General features: G+C 40.1%; 1 protein-coding gene across 7 annotated transcripts in view; it reads left to right on the top strand.

The window, feature by feature from the left end:
- ARNTL (aryl hydrocarbon receptor nuclear translocator like) overlaps positions 1-23,363 on the top strand; it is a 44,177-nt gene extending 20,814 nt beyond the window's left edge. For 3 of the 7 annotated variants that reach the window (XM_015863931.2, XM_015863930.2, XM_015863932.2), the window contains exons 2-19: positions 877-997; positions 2,318-2,465; positions 5,424-5,444; positions 6,281-6,319; positions 6,620-6,661; positions 7,415-7,572; positions 9,650-9,729; positions 10,717-10,809; positions 11,687-11,804; positions 13,882-14,031; positions 15,128-15,374; positions 17,239-17,345; positions 17,695-17,845; positions 18,238-18,326; positions 18,851-18,959; positions 20,359-20,452; positions 22,057-22,159; positions 22,634-23,363. In XM_015863931.2, coding sequence (XP_015719417.1) covers positions 2,326-2,465; positions 5,424-5,444; positions 6,281-6,319; positions 6,620-6,661; positions 7,415-7,572; positions 9,650-9,729; positions 10,717-10,809; positions 11,687-11,804; positions 13,882-14,031; positions 15,128-15,374; positions 17,239-17,345; positions 17,695-17,845; positions 18,238-18,326; positions 18,851-18,959; positions 20,359-20,452; positions 22,057-22,159; positions 22,634-22,794 — 1,902 coding nt within the window. In that variant the 5' untranslated portion in view covers positions 877-997; positions 2,318-2,325 and the 3' untranslated portion in view covers positions 22,795-23,363. The remainder of the gene's footprint in view (positions 1-876; positions 998-2,317; positions 2,466-5,423; positions 5,445-6,280; positions 6,320-6,619; positions 6,662-7,414; positions 7,573-9,649; positions 9,730-10,716; positions 10,810-11,686; positions 11,805-13,881; positions 14,032-15,127; positions 15,375-17,238; positions 17,346-17,694; positions 17,846-18,237; positions 18,327-18,850; positions 18,960-20,358; positions 20,453-22,056; positions 22,160-22,633) is intronic. The other 4 variants (XM_015863933.2, XM_015863936.2, XM_015863934.2 and 1 more) reach the window with 4 other exon arrangements.
- Positions 23,364-23,603: the final 240 nt, after the last annotated feature.

Raw genomic sequence — 23,603 nt, 5'->3', positions numbered from 1 at the left:
CACACATTCAGAAAGACCTGGCTCCTTTTCCATTTCTGAGAGCAGACACCAAGAGTCTGTCCAGTGAGATGCACAGTGAGCCCTCAAAAACAGGCTGGAAAGTCTGCTTCTACAGCAGCACTCCTGTGCTCACAAGCTGGTGATATAAAAGTCATGACTTGCCTGACTTTAGATTTAAGCACTTTGATCCCAACTGTTATTACTGTAATAGGACTAATGAGATTCAGTTATTTAATCCTGAATTTGTTGTTCTGGCAGAGCTGAAAAAAGCGATGCTATCGACTTTGCATTTTGTGGGGCTTCTGTTAGCTTCTAACCCTTAACATGTCTATGTATATATCTGGTGTTCCATAGAATTGGTTATAGAGTGGCCCCATTAATGAAGCATCAGTTTTTAGGCTCTAGAATTTCTGCAGGTGTCCCAGGAACTTGTTCATCTGTGTTCCTGGGGAGCTGTGCCTGCATCACAGGTTGGAAAGGCAGACACTGTGATCACACAGAGCAACCAGAAAGGAGCGTATCCAGAAGACTTGCAAAAGCTTTTGCAAGAGGCAGTCCTGGAATCCTAGAAGGGCTTGAATTCCCACTACGGGGTGTGAATTTTATGTAAAGCCTGAAGCCTGCAGAATAGAACAAGAAGTTTAACCACTCTTGTTTTTGGAAATGCCAAATGCTGTTGGAAGGGAAAACAAAATCACAAGCCCAGCCAAAATTATCTTAAGGCTATGGCCACCTTAACATTAAAGCAGCCTTTCTCTGCAGAGTAGCAGCAGTTTGACTTATTTTGCTAGCATCCGGCTACAAATGCTTTCAGATCTGAGTATAGCAAAGGCGTTTCTTACATTTCTTATGGTTGCTGCTTTTCTTTCCATTCAGGTGTTTGTACTTTAACTAACAGGCTATGAGGCATGAAAAAGTTATAAGGTGTTCTACTGCTTCAAGCTGAGCATCCTCTTCTTCCTCCAGGTGGATCTAGGCTTCCAAGAAAAGCTTTCAGGTAAGATCTTTTTGCTTCCCACCTGATGGCATTCAATGATGGGTAAGCCTTCTGCAGTGTTTCTTTCAGCTATGTCATGTTTTAGTCTAGAGGTTTAAACCGTGCACCTTCGAGGTGAAGAATGCTAATTATGTTCTTTTGTACTTTTAACTACTTGTCTTAGCCTTTCACTGGGTTGTTAGGGTTTTTGAGGAGGCTGTGCCTTGGTGGAGGTGTTGATTTAATTAATTCATTTTGTATCAAAGTCTATGGAATTCTGTTCCATAAAACTCAGGGGAAGTAGAACTCTCAAACCTTGTGGACTTTCAGAACATGGTCTTCAAATGAAGGAGATAAGCGTGAAAATTGGTTTTCCTGCTAAGAAAAAGAAAGAACTCGCTCTTTACTTATGTGAGGTAGCAGCAGCTGACTGCTGGGCAGTAAACATAAGAGTAAACCTTCAGTTAAAAGCCATGTTGACAATGGGTGGGGAAGCAGGGAGGAGAGAAGCCGTTCTGCATGCCACATCTTGATGAACAAATACGGATACATCAAATGTACTTAGTGCTCGCACCTGTAAATACAAAGGAGAAGTCTTTGATGTTGGTCTTCACGTGGATGCTTGTTTCTTTTCCCTGGAGAAGGAAGGAAAAGGAACCATTTGATTCCAGGCCCAGAGTGATTCTCTTCCCCCTCTACTCTGCCATGGTGAGGCCACATCCAGAGTGCTGTGTCCATTTCTTTGCTTTCCAGTTGAAGAAAGACATGGAACTTCTGGAGGGAGTCCAGTGGAGGGCTGCAGGGATGCTTAGGGGCCTGGAGAAATCCATGTCCCTTTTGAGGAAAGGCTGAGACATCTGGGACTGTTCAGCCTGGAGCACAGGAGGTTCCATGAGCCTGAGAGGGAACTTCTATACTTTGGAGGTGACAGAGCACTGGCACATGCTGCCCAGAGAGCTTGTGGAGTCTTCTGCTTCTCTGGAGATATTAAAAACCTGCCTGAATGCTTTTCTAAGTAACCTCCTCTGGGGAACCTGCTTTAGTAGGGGGAAATTGGACTAAATGATCTCTGGGGATCCCTTCCAACCCATTATGATTCTGTGATTCTGTAGCTCATGTGGGATGTGTAGTACTGCTGAAAGAAAGAGCAATAGCCCGTGTCTGTTTATAGCAAAAGCAGATAACAGAATTGTAATTTTTGCAATTTTAAGTGTATTTAATACATTTAATAATTAAAGCTGCTCTGTGTGTGTATGCATATGTGCATTTAAAATATATAAATTGATGTTTATTAATAGAGTGACTTTTTATTCCTTTTTTTTTCTTTTTTTGTAACATTAGACAATCCAATGGCAGACCAAAGGATGGACATTTCTTCTACAATTAGTGACTTTATGTCACCAGACCCTGCTGACTTGATTTCCAGTTCCCTTAGCACTTCAGGAGTGGATTGTAATCGGAAAAGGAAGGGAAGTTCTACTGATTATCAGTGAGTTGGATTTCAGTCGATTTGATAATGTTGAAAGGCAGTTGGCAACAGAATGATATAGTTAGAGAGATGAAATAACCTTAATAACCTTTTCTTGACAACCAGTTGTTTAAAGATTGTATGAAAGAAAAATGCTACTGTGCACTAAAAGGAGAGTTCATTAGTTAGTAATAAGGCCTCCATCTCAGTGCAGCTGGAATTGAGGGCTATCGAACGAGGTAAGGCTCAGGAAAGAAACCTTTGGCTAATGAGGGGGAAAAAAAAGAACTGAATATTGATGTAATAGATGATGTGAAGTTGATTATGTTGACCGTACACATAGGAAGCTGAATGTCTGACCAGCAGGAGGGAAGCTAATAATTAATTAGAAAGGAGAAGCAAAACTAGGAATAGTTCCTTCTTTTCACCTATTTTTTGCCTTTTCAGTCATTTCCTATCAGTGTGCTGCCAAACTTTGTCTGATGGAGCTATTTTGGTCTCCCAGTTGAATATGAGTCTGAGGAGTCTCTGGTGTGCTGCAGTAGGACTGCCTTTTGTTGCATCAAGTGATTTAGTCTTGTGTTGCTCTCTGGCTGCAAACCATTATTCCTGGTAGAATAAAAAGTTGGTTTCTCGTGGATCAGTGGTAGCAAGTTTTCATTTCAAGAAAGCTGCTTCTCTTAAAGGGGTGCTTGCTAGTAACAAAGCTTGGAAGCACCATCCAAGCCATACCTTCTGTCTTAGGGCAGGCATTTGGAGCAGAAAGAAATCACACCAACTGTGCTTTAGAATGGTGAAAGCTGCAGTAATGTGTGCCACGTTTCCAGCTGTGCAGTGTCTTCAGCTCTACACCAAGACCAACATGCTTACTGTCAGTGACTACGCAAACTTCATATCAGTTGTAACTACAAAGCCTAGCTGCAGGGAAGCCTGTGGATAGGCCCCATCCATTATTAACACAGCTACGTAATCCGTTTCTATGTAACTTGGCACAGATTTTATCATTGTGGACTTTCTCACTGTTGGCAGTTCCTTCTCCATTGATCTGTGCTGAGGATGCCAATTAAGAATTAGGTTCCCTGTGCATTGAGATTATTTTTAGGAGAAGTTAGGTGCAAAACTAATTACCGTGTACAGACCACGAGTGTGCTGCATACATAGCTTCTGTAATGTAATAAAAATAAGTTTATAAATATAATAGGTGTAGCCTTCTTGAAAAGTCCATGATTCCCTCTAGTTGAATTGACTCCTACAAAATTCAGTGAAAAGCCTCAATCTTACCAACTTCCTCTTCTCTAGAAAGGATTTCTCCATCTTTATACTTGCGAGCAGGAAGCATTGCTCAAGTCCTTTTTCCCCAAAGACAGCTTGCTCTTTTAAGTTCCAATTCTGCCCTCTAGGTTGTGTGGGCATTTTATTAAATATGTGAAATGCTGTTTCCTCGAGTCAGCTTATAACAGCTGTCATTGTACCAGAGACTTTGTTGCAAAGAAAATGGTTATTAGTGAACATTCCTATTCCTAAGTAGAACTTAAGGTAGAATTCCTTGATCCCTCTTTCTATGTGTATGTATGTATAAACATTCAAGAATCGCTCCTGTTCAACTTTTGCTGCCTATGCAGATATTTGTTTTAACATAAATGGTGTCTATCCAGTGCTATGCTTCATTTATCAGTGAATTCAGGACGTGAGGAACAGCCTGACTGTTTTAGTGTGTGTTCATCTGTCAAGTACAAACAAGCTTATTGGTCAACAACAATTTCAGCTTTCCATGCCAGCTTCCTTTCAAATCTTTCTGCTGCTACTCTCCCAGTGAAATTCCTCTTCAGCATACTGCTGTAATTCCAGCTAAGGCGATCTGTTCTCTACTTCAGTGTGTTTAAGTCATGTGCTGGAATGCAGGACTTCATGCACAGATCTATAAGCACATGCTACCTTCTTTTGTTGGTAGTAGTATTTTAAGTTGAAATAGTACCGATAAGAAATGAAAGTATCCTGAAGCATTTGTAAATTACCCTGTTGCTGGTGTAGAAACCTCTTTCATATTTTGCTGTGCCACAACAAGCATCTTGTAGCTAAAGGTGGCACTAGGAGTGGAGAATTGATGCCTCATTTCTGTTACTAAAGTCCTCTGTTTCTTTGTGAGCATCAGAAGCACTTTGAACTATAATCTAAGTCAGTAACTCAAATATACAAGCGGAGAGATGAAGAATGCCTTTAGCATTATTCACACTTCTTTAAAACCTAATGACGAAGAGATTAAGAGGTGCGATGAATAATGTATAGAAAAATGCTTAAGGATGCTAATGTCCAGTTTTGAGTGGGAATAAGTAATACATCAGTGGCTAACGTGAGAAGATCCTTCATAAGGCTTTAATGAAACCTAGCTTCTCGCTATATTAAAGCTCAGTGGTATTTGTGATCGTTTTACAGACTTGAAGTGATGCCAGCAGTTAATTGCATGTAGAAATTCGTTTTAGTTTCCTTTTGATACAGTAAAATCTGTATGAAGTTCAGAATCAGGACTTGAGTACTGACTGAAACAAAACGTTCATCTGTTCTGCTGGGCAGAATCAAAAATGGAGATGGTTAAGATACATGTTGGTATCTTTTATTCCTGGCCTTGGAGTCCTCTGAAACTCCAGGCAAGGACAAGGACAGCAGGCACACAGCGCAGATCCTTTTGTTTCTGCTGACGAAACAATATCTCAGTGATGTGCATCGCAGAGATAATTTGGGATAGTTGTGGTACTGATTTTTCACATTCAGCGTAATGGACTTGATTAGCTGTAGGCAAAATGATGCCTTCAGAAAATAGATGAATTTGAACAAACTTGGCTCCTTAAAATATACTCACTGCTCACGTCTTTGTTCTTTTTCATTTTGAATAGAATGTAAATTAGCTTGAGAATTTCAACAGAAAATGAAAGACGTTATTATTTCATATAGATGGTGTACTTTATTTCTCTTTCTTTTCAGACTCGATGGCTTTCCTTTTGAGTAAGTATAAATATTTTTGTGATCGGTTTCACTTGAAACAAGATGCTTGATGTTTTTCCATGTTTCCCCTCCCCTGTGCCTAAATGTGGTGATAAAAAAAACCAAACCAGCATAAGGCAGGCTCAGGAGTGCCCATGTAAGTGAAGTGGTACAGGTTTATCTATATGAAAACATCCTCTTCCTCATTCTTTTGTCTAACAGCACTGTAATCTTTGGCATTTTTTTCAGGCACACCACTTTAAAATGTGCCTGCTTAGCTTTATACACACTCCCAAACCCCCTGTGCATTTGGCTGTTTCCAGTGCTGCAATGCATTATGTTGGTATAGATTATTGCCATCTCCTGTCCCAAAATCAAGGCACAGTGAGGTTTAGGACACGCTGACGTGAGTGAATTCAGGGTGAACTGTGCATTCTGCAGTGGGCCTTGTGATAATTGCCTGTGTTTAAATGTCTAATTGCAGTAAATGCAAGTTAGTGGCCCTCATTCTGGTGAGGGCATGAAAAAGATCTGCTTTGATAAGTCCTTTTTGCTTTTACCCCTCTTGTTAACTGAAAAACATTTTTATAGCAGATGATGTCTTTGAACTGCAGTGTGTTTTACTGTCAAACACATCAAACTGTGCCATTTTGTGTGTTTCAGAAGAAATGCAAGAAAATGTTGTAATACTACAGAAAATGCTCTTGTGTTTCCAGGTTGTTGCTTTTAAATTCTTTTTTTTTTTCCCCAGGATTTAAGGCTGACTGCAACACTTAATTCTGGTTTTATGCTGGTTTGCTAACAGCCTCGCTAATGCTGCTTAATTTGTGATATGTCGCTTCATTCTGTTTTTGCAGGGAAGGTATGGATACAGATAAAGATGACCAACATGGCAGGTACTGTAGACACGGTCCCTAAACTGTTTCACAGTACTGATGTAGGATCTGTTTGCAATGCCTTGGTCCGGTGTCTCAAGTTGTTTTGGGACAAAGGTATAAGACCATTGCATGAAGTCGAACGGTCCAAGCAAATATCCTTTGAGTCCTACCGCAATATTATTAATAATGTCATTTTCTGAGGGAAGGCTAAATAAAGATTCAAATCTTAAAACCTATTTTAATGAAGATCGTTAGGTTCATAACATATATTAGAAATTGTTTTCAGTACTGTAACTTTGTGATATCGTTTCTTAACAGACTGGACTACGCAGACCAACAAGGGAGAATAAAAAATGCAAGGTACTGCTCTCAGCAAGCATGAAAAGAGTTTGCCTTTTGGCATATACGAAATACCTGCCTGTGATTTACTCTGAGAATAACTCGTTTTCGTTATCTTTGCACTGCTAACTCTTCTCACATATGAACTACACGTAGTTTTGTGGAAGTGCTGAACATAACTTTGTTTTAGTCACTTCTGTCAGCGTTAGCATGGAAATTGGAGCCTGCACAAGTTTCTTAAATATTACATTCTTTCGAACTCAGTAGTTACAGAGTGTTAATAGCGATTCTTAAGATGTGAAAATACAGAACAAAAACAAAATAATTCAGCAGTTAGCATCAGTTTTCCCAGTTAGGGAGAGTTTAGTTCAAAATTATCTCAGATATTTCAACAGGAAAGCCGTAGGATGACTAGAAGACATACAGCTACAGCAAAAGTTAGTTTTAAATACTGCTGTGTTGATGTAGCATACTAATACAAATATGGAGTGGAATGCATTATTCAATGTACTGTATGAGCAACACAGTGTGTGTTCTCTGGTTAATAAGGGCCAAGTACTGCGGCCCTTCCTGTAGCTTGTAACTGCTATCACTCAAGTAATGAGCATATTATTCTCTGAAAAATTCTGTATGTACATTTTATGGGGCTGAGTGGGTGAATGAATTATGAGGACGCTAATTATTTTTATTATATAGGATTTGGGCATTTTTCTTTGTTAACACAGTTCATTTTCTCACACTCTTCTGTTTTTCCTTCCCACCTTGCTTGTTCAGGGAGGCTCATAGTCAAATTGAAAAAAGGCGTAGAGATAAAATGAACAGTTTTATAGATGAACTGGCATCCTTGGTACCAACGTGCAACGCTATGTCTCGAAAGCTGGATAAACTCACTGTACTGAGGATGGCAGTCCAGCATATGAAAACATTACGTGGTAAGTAGATCAGTGGGAGCAGAGAGAACTGGGGTTGGAGGGTGATAAAGTAGGGTTTACCCAAAACAGTCCGTGTTTTTACTCTCCATTTCTTGCCATTTTGACAAAAGGGAGTAACTCTGGTCTTGTCTGGTGTGGTTTTACTTGGGGAATTTCAAGGGCTTTTATTTAAGGGAATGAAAGAACTTGTGGTTGGCAAATTCACCTGAGTAGCCTAAAATCAGCCATGTTTTTAAGTGTGGGGGGGGATGTGTAACCTTGCAGCAAAACAGGTTTTCAGTTTTGGAGCTTTGAGGGTTTCGTGTTGTTTGCAGCGGTCGCATTTGAAAGATTCATCTTCTCAGTCTACTGCTGTAGCAGTGCAGTTTTCTCCTGTGTGAAAGAACTGATGTAAGCAAGCCATCCCTACCCTGAAGCTACTCCTTCTGCCCTGTGTTTGCATCATGCCTGCACCATGCTGGTTCAAGATGAAATTCTCTTTGGAACTCTTTACCTAATTGTTTCATCTTTGAACGCTTGCAGCAGCACTGCAAGGCCCTTCATCAGATACAGCCACAGAGATTTTTGCCTTTTCTCTTACTTCTGTAGATGTCCTTACAAAAAGAAAAGAGAATTCATTTTTATTTTCTGTCTTTTCCCTTAGAAATACCTTCAAACTTACAGCTATTTGTCATCTTCAGCACTCTTTTTCCTACCGAATCTGTAAGAATGCAAAACATACCATGTCCTGGAACAAAGAAAGCAGCTTGTGTGGGCTTCCAGAGTTTGTGGTAGAAGTCATGCAAAGGCACATGCTGCCAACTGTGCATTCCAGCTCAAGGTGTGGCTAGTTTGTTTTAATATCAAGCTACCACATAAGGGATGCGGCCTCTCTTTCCCCCCTCTCTTGCAGCTGAGCAACTGCAGGGTGTCTTGCTTCACGGTCTGATATCCTGATCTAGCTGGGAAATTTGTGATGAGGAAGGAATCATTTACTATTAGCTGACATGGTGGATTAGCATCACTGAATACAGCTGAGCTTGTGGGAGGAAGGAACAAGGGCTTCGGTTGTAATCCACTGCTGAATTTTGCATGGCACTGATCACTCTTCTTAGGTGGGCCAAGTGCAAGACTTGTTTGGATAGAGAGGTTAGGTTTTATGTGTAATATTGCTGCAGGATTTGTGATGTTTTGTGCTCATACCTTTAGCCATTTGTGAAAGAACGAGGAGTACTTTGAGGCTTCCATTTTAGTCTTTTTAGTCAGTTGCTTTTACAAGTACTTGAAATAGTGAAATATGTGGGTTTCAAAAAGCTGGGGCTGTAACCAAGTTCTGTGTGTCCTAAAGCTCCGTGTAAGAGTGAATCAGTTGCTGGATACAATCTGTGATGACGGTGGAAGCTTTAAGCCTTCAAAAAGTACGCCCCTCAGAAAGGATGCTGCTAAGTTACAGAAAGAGTCACTCTTGTAGTTTCTAGGAGACCTGGCAGCTTCCAGTCGTGTTTATCCTGGCATTTCTGTAAGGTGTAGCTTTTCCTGCCGCTGTCATTTGATTGAGTTAGTACTTCGTAGCAGATCAGTGGTTGCTAATTTGACTCTGTTGTCTTTATGAAGGGAACAGAATGAGAGTAATTACTCTTGAATAAATAGATGGCTTATTTTCTCTGTTTTTTTGCTTTCAGCACTGGTAAGGTCAGCGTAACATCTGTTCTTTGTCTATGGCATGGAATGAGAAATATCCTCTCTGACAGTCTACTTATGTCACCTCATCATCTTATTCTCTACTGTCTTACTTTCCATTTCTTATTGGAGATTAGAACATAAATCAAGCAGAGCATTTGGGTCAAAAATATGTCACAGAGCGCTTACATCTCAGAAGTCATTTAATTTCTGTTGTATGTAATGCACTGTTTTTGCTTGCAGCTAAAAATACCAACGGAGTTCATCATATTAATAAAATGAAACAAAAAATCAACTTTCATTTGAAAGAAGGGGTGAAATGAATAATGGCGTAAAAAGGAATCAAGGGAACATTGCTCATTGAAGCGTGTGTTGTTTAAGTCACAAATTCTCATCTGGGGGTTTTGTTATTCTTTAGGTGCTACAAACCCATATACAGAAGCCAACTACAAGCCTGCCTTTCTGTCAGATGACGAATTAAAACATCTAATACTCAGGGTATGTTTCAGCCTTTCGTTATGAGATGCTGGTGGCCGTGAATTGAATTCTTCCATGGCAAAACACCAGCATTTTTCTGCCCGTTGTCTGAGCTTAAGAGTGTTGTGATAATAGAGGATAGCATAGAAATGTGTAAGACCTTTGCACATGGTCATTATGTTTTAAAGATGAGTAACAGCTCTGAAGTTCAGCAAACGGATTTTAGGGGGAGGTCTGAAGAAAACGTTTTGATAGCAACTATATGAATTCTCAGTTACTAATGAAATAGACTAAAATTACATCAGAAAAGAATTATGACAGACTTCCTGCTATGTGTGACCCGGACAAGATTTTTAGCCTATGATGATATAGGACTGCCTTGTTTTGAGGTCACTGATGCCACATGACATGGTATGATTGGATCCTTGCTGTATGCATTTATAGCACAGAGAGCACATATTGCTCGTGTAAGTTGTCAAGCACTGCACTGTTCAGATGCAGCGTGTTTGGTACTGAATTTCTGCAGCACTGTGACTTTAGAGCGATAAAGGTAGGGCCTAGTCCTGCATGCTTGTATGTGGCTGAAAAATAGGACTTTCAGAATGGGAACAACTTGCCTGTGGACACACAAATAAATACCCAGATTATTTTGCTTCCTATTTAAATAGGAACTATGAAATAAATGCATTTAAAATACTGTTTAAAAAGTAGACGCTATTAAACATAATTGTAATATTAACAGACAAAATATGGACGCATTCTTCTAATAACAGTAATTGTGGATTCTGGGCCTGGTTCCCAGAATGATGCCAGAAATGTTAGCAGATGAAAAATAAAAACCCCAAAAAAGTAATTTCATATCTTGTCTGTTGACTCAGTTATCTCTAAATGTGAAGAGAGTTCTCCGAGTGTGGAAATCCTGCCACATACAAAGTGGTTTTAAGGGTTTAATGATGCAGTGAAGATGTATAACTTAGTATTACTTCCCCTCTGCCCCCTCCAAATTAGGCAGCAGATGGATTTCTCTTTGTTGTGGGCTGTGACAGAGGGAAGATACTGTTTGTTTCAGAATCTGTCTTCAAGATCCTCAACTACAGCCAGGTATTCCTTTCCTTTTTGAGTAGCATTGGGCCTTAAAAGATTTGAAAGCGGTTTGATTATTCTGCATTTATATGGGAGGGGTTTTTGTGTGAACGGTTTGTCCTGAAAGCTGACATTGTTTGCAAAGAAAACTTTTCTCTGTCGTGCTATTAGACAAGATTGCTTCTGGCTTCCATTCAAATGAAAGAGGTAAAAAGGTATTAACTTTACTTTCCTGATTGTGACAGATTCTGTTTTGGTTTTCACCGTCAGGCTTGCGGAAGCGTTCACTAATTTGGCTTGTACGCAGATATTGAAACATTGGCCTGAGCTTTTTTTATGGTAGCACTACATGAATTTTTCAACTTGGTTAGATTTCTGTTCTGCTTTTTGCTAGCGTTCTTACTGATGGAAAGTGGGAAGCAATTATAACAAAGCCAGGATTTTGATATATGCTTAACACGAGGCATAACTTAGTACATACACTGTATAAATAAGTCTTCATTCTTTCTGTTGCCTGCCCTAGCTTCAAAAGTTTTCATCGGGCATCCTTTAGTCAGGTATTTACTAAAAGAACTAATTGTGTAAACATTAAATGAGAACATTTGCAGTTATGACTTGAAATGTGTAGCATACAAAATGGAGCTGAAAAGAAACCTGAATATCTGCTGTTGGTGGACTGAGCATGCGATTCCTGTAAAGCTCTCACTGAAAATAATGAAAGTACTTACTATGAAATGTAGCCACAACTGCAGTGAAAACTAATACCTTCCGTTTAATCCTGATTTGAGGCATTTGATATTCATTGGTAAGACCAGTTCTTTGTAACTGATGTTAAAATTGCGAAAGCGTACAGCAGAATTATTCTAATTTTTGACTGAATATTCGATCCCTACAGAATGATTTAATTGGGCAAAGTTTATTTGACTACCTGCACCCAAAAGACATTGCCAAAGTGAAGGAGCAGCTGTCTTCTTCTGACACCGCCCCACGAGAAAGGCTTATAGATGCAAAAAGTGAGTGTTCTTTCTTTTGAACAATATTGCTGTATGTTTGGTGAACATGCAAAGTGTCTGTGGGGGGTGCTCTTTGGAATGCACGTCGTGCCAAGGAAGAGAGAGAAGTATAAATTAGATTCCTGCAGTAGATGCATTTGTTTAGCTGGCTTTGCTTGTGAAGTACTGTCTCTTTTCCAGGCATGGAAAGTCGTGCTTTTTTCCCCATTAAAACATACGAGGTGTTTGTTCTTATCTTTGATTCTCAGTGGTCAGAATACACTTCGTATTATTTTGGTTACCCACAGCTGTCACTTGCAGCAGAAGACTTTTTTTCCCTAACTCCACCAGTGACCCAGCCTTTCTCTTACAAGGTTTTTAACTCAGTCCTCGGAATCATTTCCTTGTACATCTCTTACTTCTACTCCATTCTGATGTTTAAAAGGAGTTCTGCATCCGTGTTGTGTGGAAGTGTGTGGGTATTTAATTAACTCATCTAACAGGAGTCGGCATTGCCTAAGTAGAAAGTGATAACTTATAATTGCACGTTTCCAAGTTAAATCTCATGCTTGTTAGAAGCAGAAATCTGTAGGACTTCATCTCAAAAAAGCCACCACCAGCTCAGCTTCAGAAAGTACAGCCTGGGGTCATTCCAGGGCAATGAGCCCAGAGGCTCAGTCTGGCTCAGCTGAAGTTTCTCTGTCTGTTGGCTTTGTCTGGTCATCAAACACGTTTATCCAGTGCTATCCTCTTTTCTGTATGCTTCTGACAAAGTCGGGGCAAAAAGAAAGATCACAATTTGCAGTCTTCATATCTGAAACAACAGACCAACTGATAAGTTTTCAAGAACAAATATTCTTAAGCGTACTGGTGTTTATTTATTTGTATTTTTATCTTGGCATAAGTGACTCCAGTACAATTTGTTCTTTCACCACTGGAGAGCAGTTTAGGCCGTGTATGGTGCAGGACAGTCTGACCTCCATGACATGACCTCTCCCAATTCTAGTTTCAACAGAGGCACTCTTAGGACTGAAACATCAGCATCATCATTTTTCTCCTTGCATTAAAAACTCGCAGGATCCTAAAATGTTTTGTACATGTTTACAGCTGTTCATTCATACATATCCCCATGCAGAAGTGGTTGAAGTGGGAAAAGTTGCTGTGTGATTTAAATTGATCAGTTTTTGGAGAACTGTCCCCTGAAGCTCCTTCTGCTTTGCTCTTAACGCGTGCCAAGAGCTCTGTTTGTAGCAGCACGCTGCTGTTGCTTTCCGGATTTGACATGCATTTTCATAGAATCTTTTCTCCATTGGTTTTCCACAGAAAATAATCTAAGATTCTCATACAAGTATATGATAGAGGTCAGGACTCGCTGCTAGGGCATATTCATATGAACGTAATTCTTTGAGGACAGAGATTCTTCTTAACCATAACGGGAGGTCTTGGGGATTTGCAGTCCCTGCGTATGTCACTACCACGATTTTCCCCCTTCCATCACAGAATCATGTTGGAAGGGACCTTAAAGCTCATCCAGGTCCAACTCCCCTGCCATGGGCAGGGTCACTTCCCAGGCTGCCCAGAAATTTCATTGTTAGAAATCTAATATCTGGAGACGCTGCAGTTGAGAGAGTCCTGGGATGGCACTCTGCATGAGCATATGTGCTCTCTCAGCTCTCTCAGATTTGTGATTTAAAAAGTCTTCTGATAGGAAGAGTCATGGGTATATTACTGCTCTATGGGTAAATAATCTCTATTTTTAATCAGTTGATTAGAGTTCAAAGAAATCATGTTAATTGCAAAACTTGATTGGACACTAACAATCTATTTCTAGTCTTCTAATCTAAGGCCATGTTCTCAAGCTCACAGCAGAAAATGTAATCAGAAATCATTCTAATATGCACGTGGTCAGCCGAATCAGTTAGTATCCTGCAGATGGTCACTTAAATGACAATCTCCACAAGAGTACCTCTCCTTCTGAAGGAGATGGAACAGCTGTGAAGTTAAAACCTCATACAGTTTGATTATACCATGTAATTGTTTGTATGGTTACCTTTTAAACCAACAAAGGCAGCTTCCTCACTTCCTCTGTTTGCTACAGCTGGACTCCCAGTTAAAACTGATATAACACCCGGGCCATCACGACTGTGTTCTGGAGCAAGGCGGTCCTTCTTTTGTAGGATGAAGTGCAACAGACCTTCAGTGAAAGTAGAAGACAAGGATTTTCCTTCAACCTGTTCAAAGAAGAAAGGTAACAGTTATGTGTTTTAATGTCAAATGTAACAGCGGTCAGGCTTTTATTCTATAACCGCTCGCTCGCAGTAGTTAAGTTCTTTATATTTATTGAATAGCAGCAATATTTATTCTTAAGATATTGCTATATGAACTGTGTTTTGATCTGTTACTTTTTCCTTTTCATTCAGATTCCGTTCCACACTTCCCTTCAAATGTAGTATTTCTGCACCTGAAGTATTTGGTCATAATGTTATCTGTGGTTTTCATTCATGTATTTTTCTTCCACTGCAAGGTATTACTGCAAGCATGTTGGAATATGTATTCAGTCCAAGGTTGAAACTTTCTTCTTTTGAGTACTTTGGACATTTTATCTTAGTTAAAGTAAGAAGTGTCAACGAGAGACAGCAACTTCAGTGTTTTGTCTCTGGATGTGACAGCTGCTCCAAGTACTGCCCACTCATTTCAGACATAGCTTCAAACTTCTATCACTCCTTGGTGCTCGGCCCTAAGAGAATAGCTTTGTGCAGTTAGGCATGAGGTTTTTTCTCTGCCTTTCTGTCAAAGCCTTCTTCCTTGCAGTCGTAAGGCCTGCTCAGTGCTGAGTAATTGGAGTTCTCCTTTCAGAGAGTGACTGTACTACTTGTTACTGTGAACCTCCATCTTTACCCCTATGGACAGCTTATCCTCTGTAGGCCCAGACTATATATTTTCTGGCAGCCAATGCGGTTTCATTATTTGTATGAGCCTCATGCTAGGTTGAAAAATACGTCTTATTATTAAGAAATATAACAGTAACTTCCTCAAACAGTCCTTTAGGTGAAATAATAAGACGTGATGCAGTTTCTGCTTAAGGGTAGTTCTTAAGGGTACTTAAGGATCAGAAGAGATCTTGATTTGAACTATGTGACGTTTCGCTACTAACAGTGATTTTGTTGAGGTAAACTGCGTATTGCCTTACCTGAGTTGTGCTGAAGCAGGAGCACTGAGAAATCCCCTGGTGAGCAGCATCACAAATATTCCAGTTAAGGAGGTGAATTTTCCCAGGACTGAGAGGTGAAGTTCTCCAAAAGCTGTATCAGTAGCCTCACTGCTTTTTGTTCTTGTTTTTGTAGCAGACCGCAAAAGCTTCTGCACCATCCACAGTACGGGATATCTAAAAAGCTGGCCACCAACAAAAATGGGACTAGATGAAGATAACGAGCCAGATAACGAGGGTTGTAATTTAAGCTGTCTTGTCGCAATTGGTCGGCTGCATCCTCACGTAGTACCACAGCCAGTCAACGGCGAGATCAGGGTGAAACCTACAGAGTACGTTTCTCGACATGCAATAGATGGAAAATTTGTTTTTGTAGACCAGAGGTAAGAACACTTCTCACAGCTTCTACTGTCAGTCACCGTCCAGCCCTGATTTACTGCTAGCATGACATATTTAAGAACTGAAGGTATTATTGAAAAAAGAGCTGTCTGATCTTTTCAGCTTTATACTAAATCCCAACAGTAAGTTATTCTACTTCTGAGACTGAGCACAAAGCGACTACCGTGTATTTATTAGGTACTACTGATCAAATCATAAAAGCTCCTAAACTGTGGCTTACTAGGCAGAATAATCCAGATATCATTTCTGCCCGCTGATTAGGGGGATGTATATGCGTAATCCTCAGAAGGATACGCTACCCTATTCTGCTACTGGAGTTTGTAATTACAGCAGTTGGTTGCTGGAAATCTTTTGCAGCCACTACGTGGATAAGTTTTATTGCATAGTCTATGTCAGGCTTTGGTAGAAAATTCATTTCTGTAAGCATCTACTTGGGCATTATCTACTGCGTTAACACCTCCGCATGTGATCTTTGTATTCATAAGAAATAAAACTTCTCATAACATTTACTTCTTGGAATAGGTTTGAGAATGCGGACTGGTGTTGGTATCTTTTATTTTTCCAAACATCAATTTTATTATCTATTTATGTATTTATTCAGGTGAATTTGTAGTACTGAAAAAGAAATTGCTTGAATTTTCTAACAAAGCAAAGAGATGCGACCTGGGCGTTCTTTCAGAATATCTGACATTCTCAAGGGAAAAGGAGTGGTTTAAGGATGTTAATGGAGGGGTTGCGTTAGGTGGGGGAGAACATTTGTTTCCCTTTCATGCCAAGATGGGTTGAGACTGCTCAGCTGAGACTTGTTTCACATCGTAGCTTAGGCATATGGGTATTTACAACCTAAAATCTGCCTGCTGGAATTTGTTCCTGGGGTGTGTCTATGCTCAGCTGATTCCTAGTGGACTTTGAGAGGAAACAGAGCTGGCAGTGTTAAGAAGTACAGTAAGCAATATCTTTTTTGATAGCATTTGTCTGATTAGAGTGGTAGTTTCTATTTTCTCTTTTGCTTTTAATTTCACAGTAAGGTTTTTGAAACACCTGTTGTTCTGCAGCAGTACTGCTAGCCAGTGGTCATCACGGAGCTGGCAGAACATTCACAGCCTTTCTGCTGCTCAGAAAGCATGCCATGCTGCGATGACAGTCAAGGGCAGTTTATGAACAAGTTTTATCTTCAAAAGATGAAACCTACTCTTCCAGTGGATACTGAAGTCGTTCCAAAATAACAACTCAGAAAAAAGCTGACCAGTTGAATTCAAACTCAGATGCATTTTATCTAGGAAACAATTAAACAGAGTATATCCGAATATTAAATCTGATTTCTTTTAGCTCCACTTTAAGCCCATTACATCTATGTGAACAGCTTGTATCCATCCTGTTTGTGCTCTCTTTGAGACAGGAGATACAGCTGTAATGAAGTAGCTGCCTTGTGCAAGTTAAGGAGGGAGCTCAAGCAGTTCTTCAAACTTAAATGTCTGTTTTTCAAAGGCACCTTAGATGGAAAGGCTGCTACTACCTTGTAGCTGTTACAAGGCAGCTTTATTCAGGTTTAAATTCTCAGAATTACAGTATTCCGCCAGAGCTGTTTAGAAACTTACAGCCATGGTGTTGTCATGTCTAATATTATACCTGAGGGTCATTGGCGTTACCTATCTTTTAATTACCCATGAATTAGAAAGAGTAATCTTCATGACTTTTTCCTCTCACCTGAAAACAACTGTCAGCATTACTTGCTCATTTCAGAGTGATTTTCAGGAGGCTGTCACAAATACTTCAACTTGTGAATAATTTTTTTTCTCTTTTTTGTTTTATTTTCCTCCTTTCCTCCCCATCCTTCCCATTCCCCAGGGCAACAGCCATCCTGGCATACTTACCCCAGGAACTCCTAGGTACTTCATGTTATGAATATTTCCATCAAGATGATATAGGACACCTTGCAGAATGCCATAGACAAGGTATGACGATTAATACATTGGGTAAATGAATTGTAAAAAATACTTGGAATTATTACTTATTAAGAAAACTACCCAAATCTGTTCAAGCTCTTTCTTTTTTGTCTATTTCTGTAAGTGCTTTAATTGAGAATGTTGTTTGCACATACCAAGCAACACGCCTCTTAGACTGCCATGGATTTATAGTGAATAATTGAAGCTTCCACTACATGAAGGGGTAAAGCTGCAGGAATCAGACTTATCTCCATGCGTGCAGGGCAGAGTTCACTGGATAGAGTTTTCTGTCAGAAGGACTCCACTTCTGCAGTCAGTGCTGCTGTTTCCCACAGAGTTACTTGCTGTCTGTTTTCAGTTTTGCAGACAAGAGAAAAAATTACAACAAACTGCTACAAGTTTAAAATAAAAGACGGTTCTTTTATTACCTTGAGGAGTCGCTGGTTCAGTTTCATGAACCCTTGGACCAAAGAAGTAGAATACATCGTCTCAACAAATACTGTTGTTTCGTAAGTATTTTAGATGTAGCAGATGCACGGGTGGGCTAAGTGCTTTGAATTACTGGGCAGATGAGGTTTGGTTTTTCCTTTCACTGGGAAAACCAGCATGTCCATCTTTGTAAGGACTTAAGAAAGATGCATTTCTAGGCTCCTATGGGATCTTCTCCCCCCTTCCATCTTTTTTTCCCTTGGGGGTTTTGCAGAGCTGCAGTGCCTTTGCAATGGAGTAACTACTTAGTAACAGTGTTTTCTTTCTGCTGTTTAGCCTTGTCAGCCCCAATGTTGCTTTGTGTGATAGTGACTCACAAGCTACTTAAACCCTGTAGCATTCCATTTTGACACACTGCACTGACTGTTCTGCAGGGCTTTCCATCACTAACAGTAACTCTTGAAATCCACAGCACCAACGTACTTGATAGCGGAGATGCAGCCTTCCCACAACTCGCAGCTTCTCCGCATAGCATGGACAGCGTGCTTCAGGCTGGAGAAGGTAACTACTTTGCCACTAGGAAAGTAGTGGCAGTTATGCCTATGTGCACACATTTGTTGCAGTGTTGCACAGAGAGCTTGTTAGTAAAGAAAAATGTGGCTTGAGGCAAAAAAAAGGGACCACTAACGCAGCTCCTGTCCATGTTGTCTGTGCTGGCAAGTGGTTCACTCAAAGTAAAGCATAAACAAGGCTGGAGAGGAGTCTGTTCAGCTGCAGAACAAAGCAGGTGTGATGAGCTATTCTTTACCAAGTCCGGACAAGAAGCTCAGCCAGATGCTCAAAGCAGGCAGATTCTGATCACCTTCAGAATGTGGCTTGCCTAGGAGCACAGAGAGATGTCTAAGAAACACAGCACAGCTGAGTCCAAGCCAGGGCTTCCTGTATGCATGAAGGTACTGAGGAAGTGGTAGAATTTAAACAAAGCTCATCTAGTTCTGACCAGCTGTGGGATTCATACCTAAATATGAATGCTGTTTGGAAAATGAAAGTTTTACCTGACCTTAGAGCTACCTTCCTTGTTTCAGGTGGCCCAAAAAGGAGCCATCCTACCGTCCCTGGAATTCCAGGAGGAACGAGAGCTGGGGCAGGAAAAATAGGAAGGATGATTGCTGAAGAAATCATGGAAATTCACAGGTAAGAGAAAATAGCATGAAGTAAGAAAAATTAGTGTAGTTCTTCATAAATGAAATTAAAGAACTCTTTCTTCAAGCTGAATACATAAGGATGTAATTGCATTTCATGAGTAGACAGCTACAGGTTCCTATTCAGGATACCTAAGACAGTCATAGCGAAAAGTGAAAGAAAGACAGAGTTACAGCCTCCTGACTTTCTGCTCTAAGAGACCAGAAATGGTAAATCCAGCCATCTCTTCTCCATCCTGTCTGAGCTGCTATGTTCATTGGGTGTCACTATTAATTTCTATAGATTGCCCTTCATTATTTTAGTTTTGGGAGTTGTTTCCCTTCCTGTAAAACTGGTCTCATCCAACAGATGCTCAGCAGCAGTAATATTTGCCATTTTGGTCCTGTCCCTCCAGTTGTGCTTGCTCTAGGCCATACACTGCCCCTCTAAGAGAACAGATTTAGCACATAATGTAACTTTCCTGTGTATCAGGATAAGAAGGAGGGAAAAAAAAGAAAAAAGCTATCACTCAGGTTGAACCAATACTCTGAAACTTGACTTCCCTTTCAGTAGTTGCAGAACACTTAATTAGCTTCAGTAGGTGTAGAAGAATACCTTACCACCTATGTTTCATTTCAAGAGCCTGGGTTAGTTCCAGTCCTTCTTGAGCAGATGTTACTATTTGCCAAAGCTGCCTTCTGTTCAGTTTTCCCAGAGGAACTCTGCCAAGGATGAGACCTCCTTCTCCACTGCTTTTCCCTGTAACTGCCTCACCTCCATTTAGTCTCAGGGTTTGTTGATTTTGTAGTTAATACATTATTCTATAATAATAACTTTTAAAAAAATAGATATTTGATCACGTTAGGGAGAATTGAAATGAGGAAATGCTGACTCAAAGGGTATTAAGTATTATGTGTATATATAGTATTATATATATATTGTATTGTATATATTGTATATATATAAATATATTTATATATATATATATAAAATGGACTGTTCTATGTACTTAGCACACTTCTCTAGCAGTAGCCCATTTAGCAAGTCTAGATTTGTGCAATGGAGACAGCTCACACTCTTAGCTGGTAGAAGCTGAGGCACAATGTAGAAGAAAAGAGGTTACTTCAGTAAGCAGGATCATTTCCTTGCTCAGTCTCAGTGAAGGGTGCACAAATAAACAAGGGAAAGGGAATTAACATGTCAAGAAGGCAAACTTTATAGACTGGGTAAGCTGGACTACTCACAAACTTGATCTTGCTGTAAATTAGAAGTTGCTATAGGTGGTATAGGTGGTTTGAATAATACTGAAAATTGAGAAAACTGCACAAATGAAGTATGCCACCTGATACTGAGGTCAGCATCCGAGTCTCCAAGTTTCTGGTGAATTCATTCCCTATTTCTCACACAATAGGATAAGAGGATCATCACCATCCAGCTGTGGTTCAAGTCCACTGAACATTACCAGCACGCCGCCGCCTGATACCTCCTCCCCTGGAAGCAAGAAGGTAAGAACCAGCTTTACAGACAGGCTTGTAATATTAGCATCGAGCACACTGAGATGATGCTTGCAAAACATTTGTGGTGCTGAACTCTTAAACTGCTTGGCTGAAGAAGTCCAGCAGCAGCTCAAAGTATTCTGGTGTCCAAAATCCCAGTACCGTTGTCTTTAAAGTGCAGAGAGCAGTGATTCTCAGCACCAACAGCTTTTGAAATGCACCTGCTCTTTATGTGTTGACCTTCTTGTAATATTAAAAAACAGCTGCAACAAACAGCTCTCCTCACATCTCTTGATCGTCCAGAAACTCTTTCACACCACATACTGGTGAATGCAGGAATTGCTCGTTTGAGCACTCAGTGTGCAAGTGAGTCACAAGTTACACTATACTGCTGTTGCACAGAATATGGCAATTAGATGCTTCACTGTGCACTGACATTTTTAAGTCAATACTATGTACCACGCTTCCAGGATTGCTTAAGTAGCATTCACATACCATTACTAACACTTAACTTCCCAACCACTTGTACTAGCTGCATTTAAGTCATCTAGTAAATTGCTACTTACAGTTGTCATATTCAAGACAAGAAGAGCACTTATCCAAATCATTATTCTGTGCATTCACACACAGCCACAGACTTAAACTTTCTTTCCCAGAAATTACAGTAACTGTAGATAAGAATTAATTGACTGGAGCATATAATTGACAGTAAATATTTCTATTTCTGGATTTCTTTGTTCTTAAAATAAAACTTCAAGCTGGAACAGAGTTGCTGTTCTGGAAACAGTCATTCTCACTCACTCTGCTCAGCAGTAACTCAACATCTACATCCAGTAAATGCTACTGTAACTTAAGTGTAAGAGGAGATTTGGGTACTTCTGATAGCACAGGCTTTCAGTATTTCTCTTTAGTTAGTTAGAAAATGAAGTTTTGCTAGAAACAAGTCCTAGATGATGCCACCCTCAAAAGGGAGCTCAGACATACCTTCCAGTTTGTGCATTTCTGAGCCACTGAAAACCATAGTTCAAGTTCAGCTATTCCCTTGCTACTTGTTTACAATTCCCAAAGGCAGCGCTTCAGTTTCGGCCTGCTCTCATGTCCACAGTGCTGCTGTGCTCTGTACCTAAAAAAGCATTATACACAAAGTCCAGAAGCAATGCTCAGCTGTGCAGCCTCTCTCTACAGTCTAGAGGGACTGTACTCAAAGCGGAGGGTCTTAATTGACAGTACTTTACAGGCACTATATTCGTAAATTCAAAAGCCTCCTTAGTTAGCTGTAATTACTCTCACTTGCAGATGGAATGCTTAGAATGATGATACCCAGAAATACTCTCAGGTCTTTCTCTAGCAGATTTGCAGAAGTGCTTTTGGAGGTTTGGCACACAGTGCTGACTTGCACCACCAGAAAGGAAGAGATCTGCTATCTGTCTGCTTAATAGAGGTGCCGCAGAGGGAAAGCAGTTCCCAGTTCACACTGAGTCAGACTAGCTTTTCAGTCCTGGGTTGTTTCTCTAGAAGTCCATCCTCTCCACATTAAAAATCCCATACTATAAAGCAGTTTAGACTTAATGGAACATTTCATGCTGTCTTACGGCTTCCTCTTCTCTTTCAAGATCCTGAATGGTGGCACTCCAGACATTTCTTCAGCTGGACTACTATCTGGGCAAATCCAAGATAGCTCTGGTTACCCATATTCCGATAACTCCTCTATTCTCGGTAAGTGAAAGCATACACAAACATGCCTCAACATCAGTTAAACACTTAAGACTGCTGTAGCAGGATGGCTGCTGTTAGCAATGATGTGCCTTTACCATCTACAGTACATGCTGAGCAGTGAAGCTTATAATCTACCACTGTGCCTTAAGAGGTAGCTACAAGAGGAGCCTGGCAGCCTACTTTGCTAGTTTATTCTTTAAGTGCATTTTGAAGCCTCTTTTCTCCATCCGAATCTTCCTTTTGTGAGTACTTTTAAACAGGAGGAGGGAGGGTTGTGGCCTGGCCATGTTGGAGAGGTGACCTTACCTTTGTACTCTGACTACCAGGTATCAGGTGTATCCCTGAATCTGGCTCTGAGATCTGATCACACACCCAGAATAGCTCAGCCAGTTCAGGTACTCAGGTCACACAGCAAGTGAAATGAATATAACAGAACAGCTTCTGACACTGTGCTCATCGTATTTATACTTACAGGGGAGAACTCCCATATAGGCATTGACATGATTGACAACGATCAAGGATCAAGCAGCCCCAGCAACGATGAAGCAGCGATGGCAGTAATAATGAGCCTTCTTGAAGCAGATGCAGGTCTTGGCGGCCCTGTAGATTTCAGCGACTTGCCGTGGCCCTTGTAAATGACGCACCCTGCTTCAACATCCAAATATCAAAGTGCATTTATTGGTGGAGTTCTACAGTCTGTGAAACTCGTTGGATGGAGAAGCTTTTATGTACGAATCTCATAAAAGCCATATCAGAACGCAACTCATTCTACCATGTGTAACGTCAGACAAAGTGGAATAACCCGCTACAGTGTTCCGTGTTGATTTGGTTAGCTGTGTATAGCTTGCAGTACCTGTATATTTTGGATTCTGTTGTTTGAATATTTTTTTTTGTTTTGTTTTTTTTTTTTAAATCACTGTGCAACTCACTGGCATCAGTGGTAGCTTTTATATGCAAATGACCATTTCAGATGTATGGTGTGTTTTTACACTGCAAAACAGTCCCCATGTGGATATTTCTTATACTAATTGTACCATAAAGCTGTTTATTCTTTCTTGTAAGAATCCTTTACTATAAATATTGTTAAAGTGTAATGTATTAGACAGTTAAATATTTTTAAAATAAATGTTTCCCTTGTTCTAAGATGGAGCATTTACTTTGATAAATAAATTTGATAAAACCCTGCTGAAGATGCATGCTAGAAGCAGTTGCCTATTTATCATTTCTTTACCTCTGAGGGAAGCGTAGAGAACAGCAATGCCTTACAGACACTTACGGAACTCAGTCAACTACACTGCATTTCCAAAGGAGCTATTATTACTTATCAATTTCAGTTTAAACTAAGAGAAAACCCTTAAAACAACAAGGTGGGTTAAGGCAGACAGTACAACAGATTTCTGGTTTTAGGAAATACCCAGTTTTCACTTTTACATTTGAAGTCATC

Source organism: Coturnix japonica, chromosome 5, assembly GCF_001577835.2.
Source record: "Coturnix japonica isolate 7356 chromosome 5, Coturnix japonica 2.1, whole genome shotgun sequence".
Lineage (NCBI taxonomy): Eukaryota > Metazoa > Chordata > Aves > Galliformes > Phasianidae > Coturnix > Coturnix japonica.
This window is presented reverse-complemented; position numbering and strand designations above follow the sequence as displayed.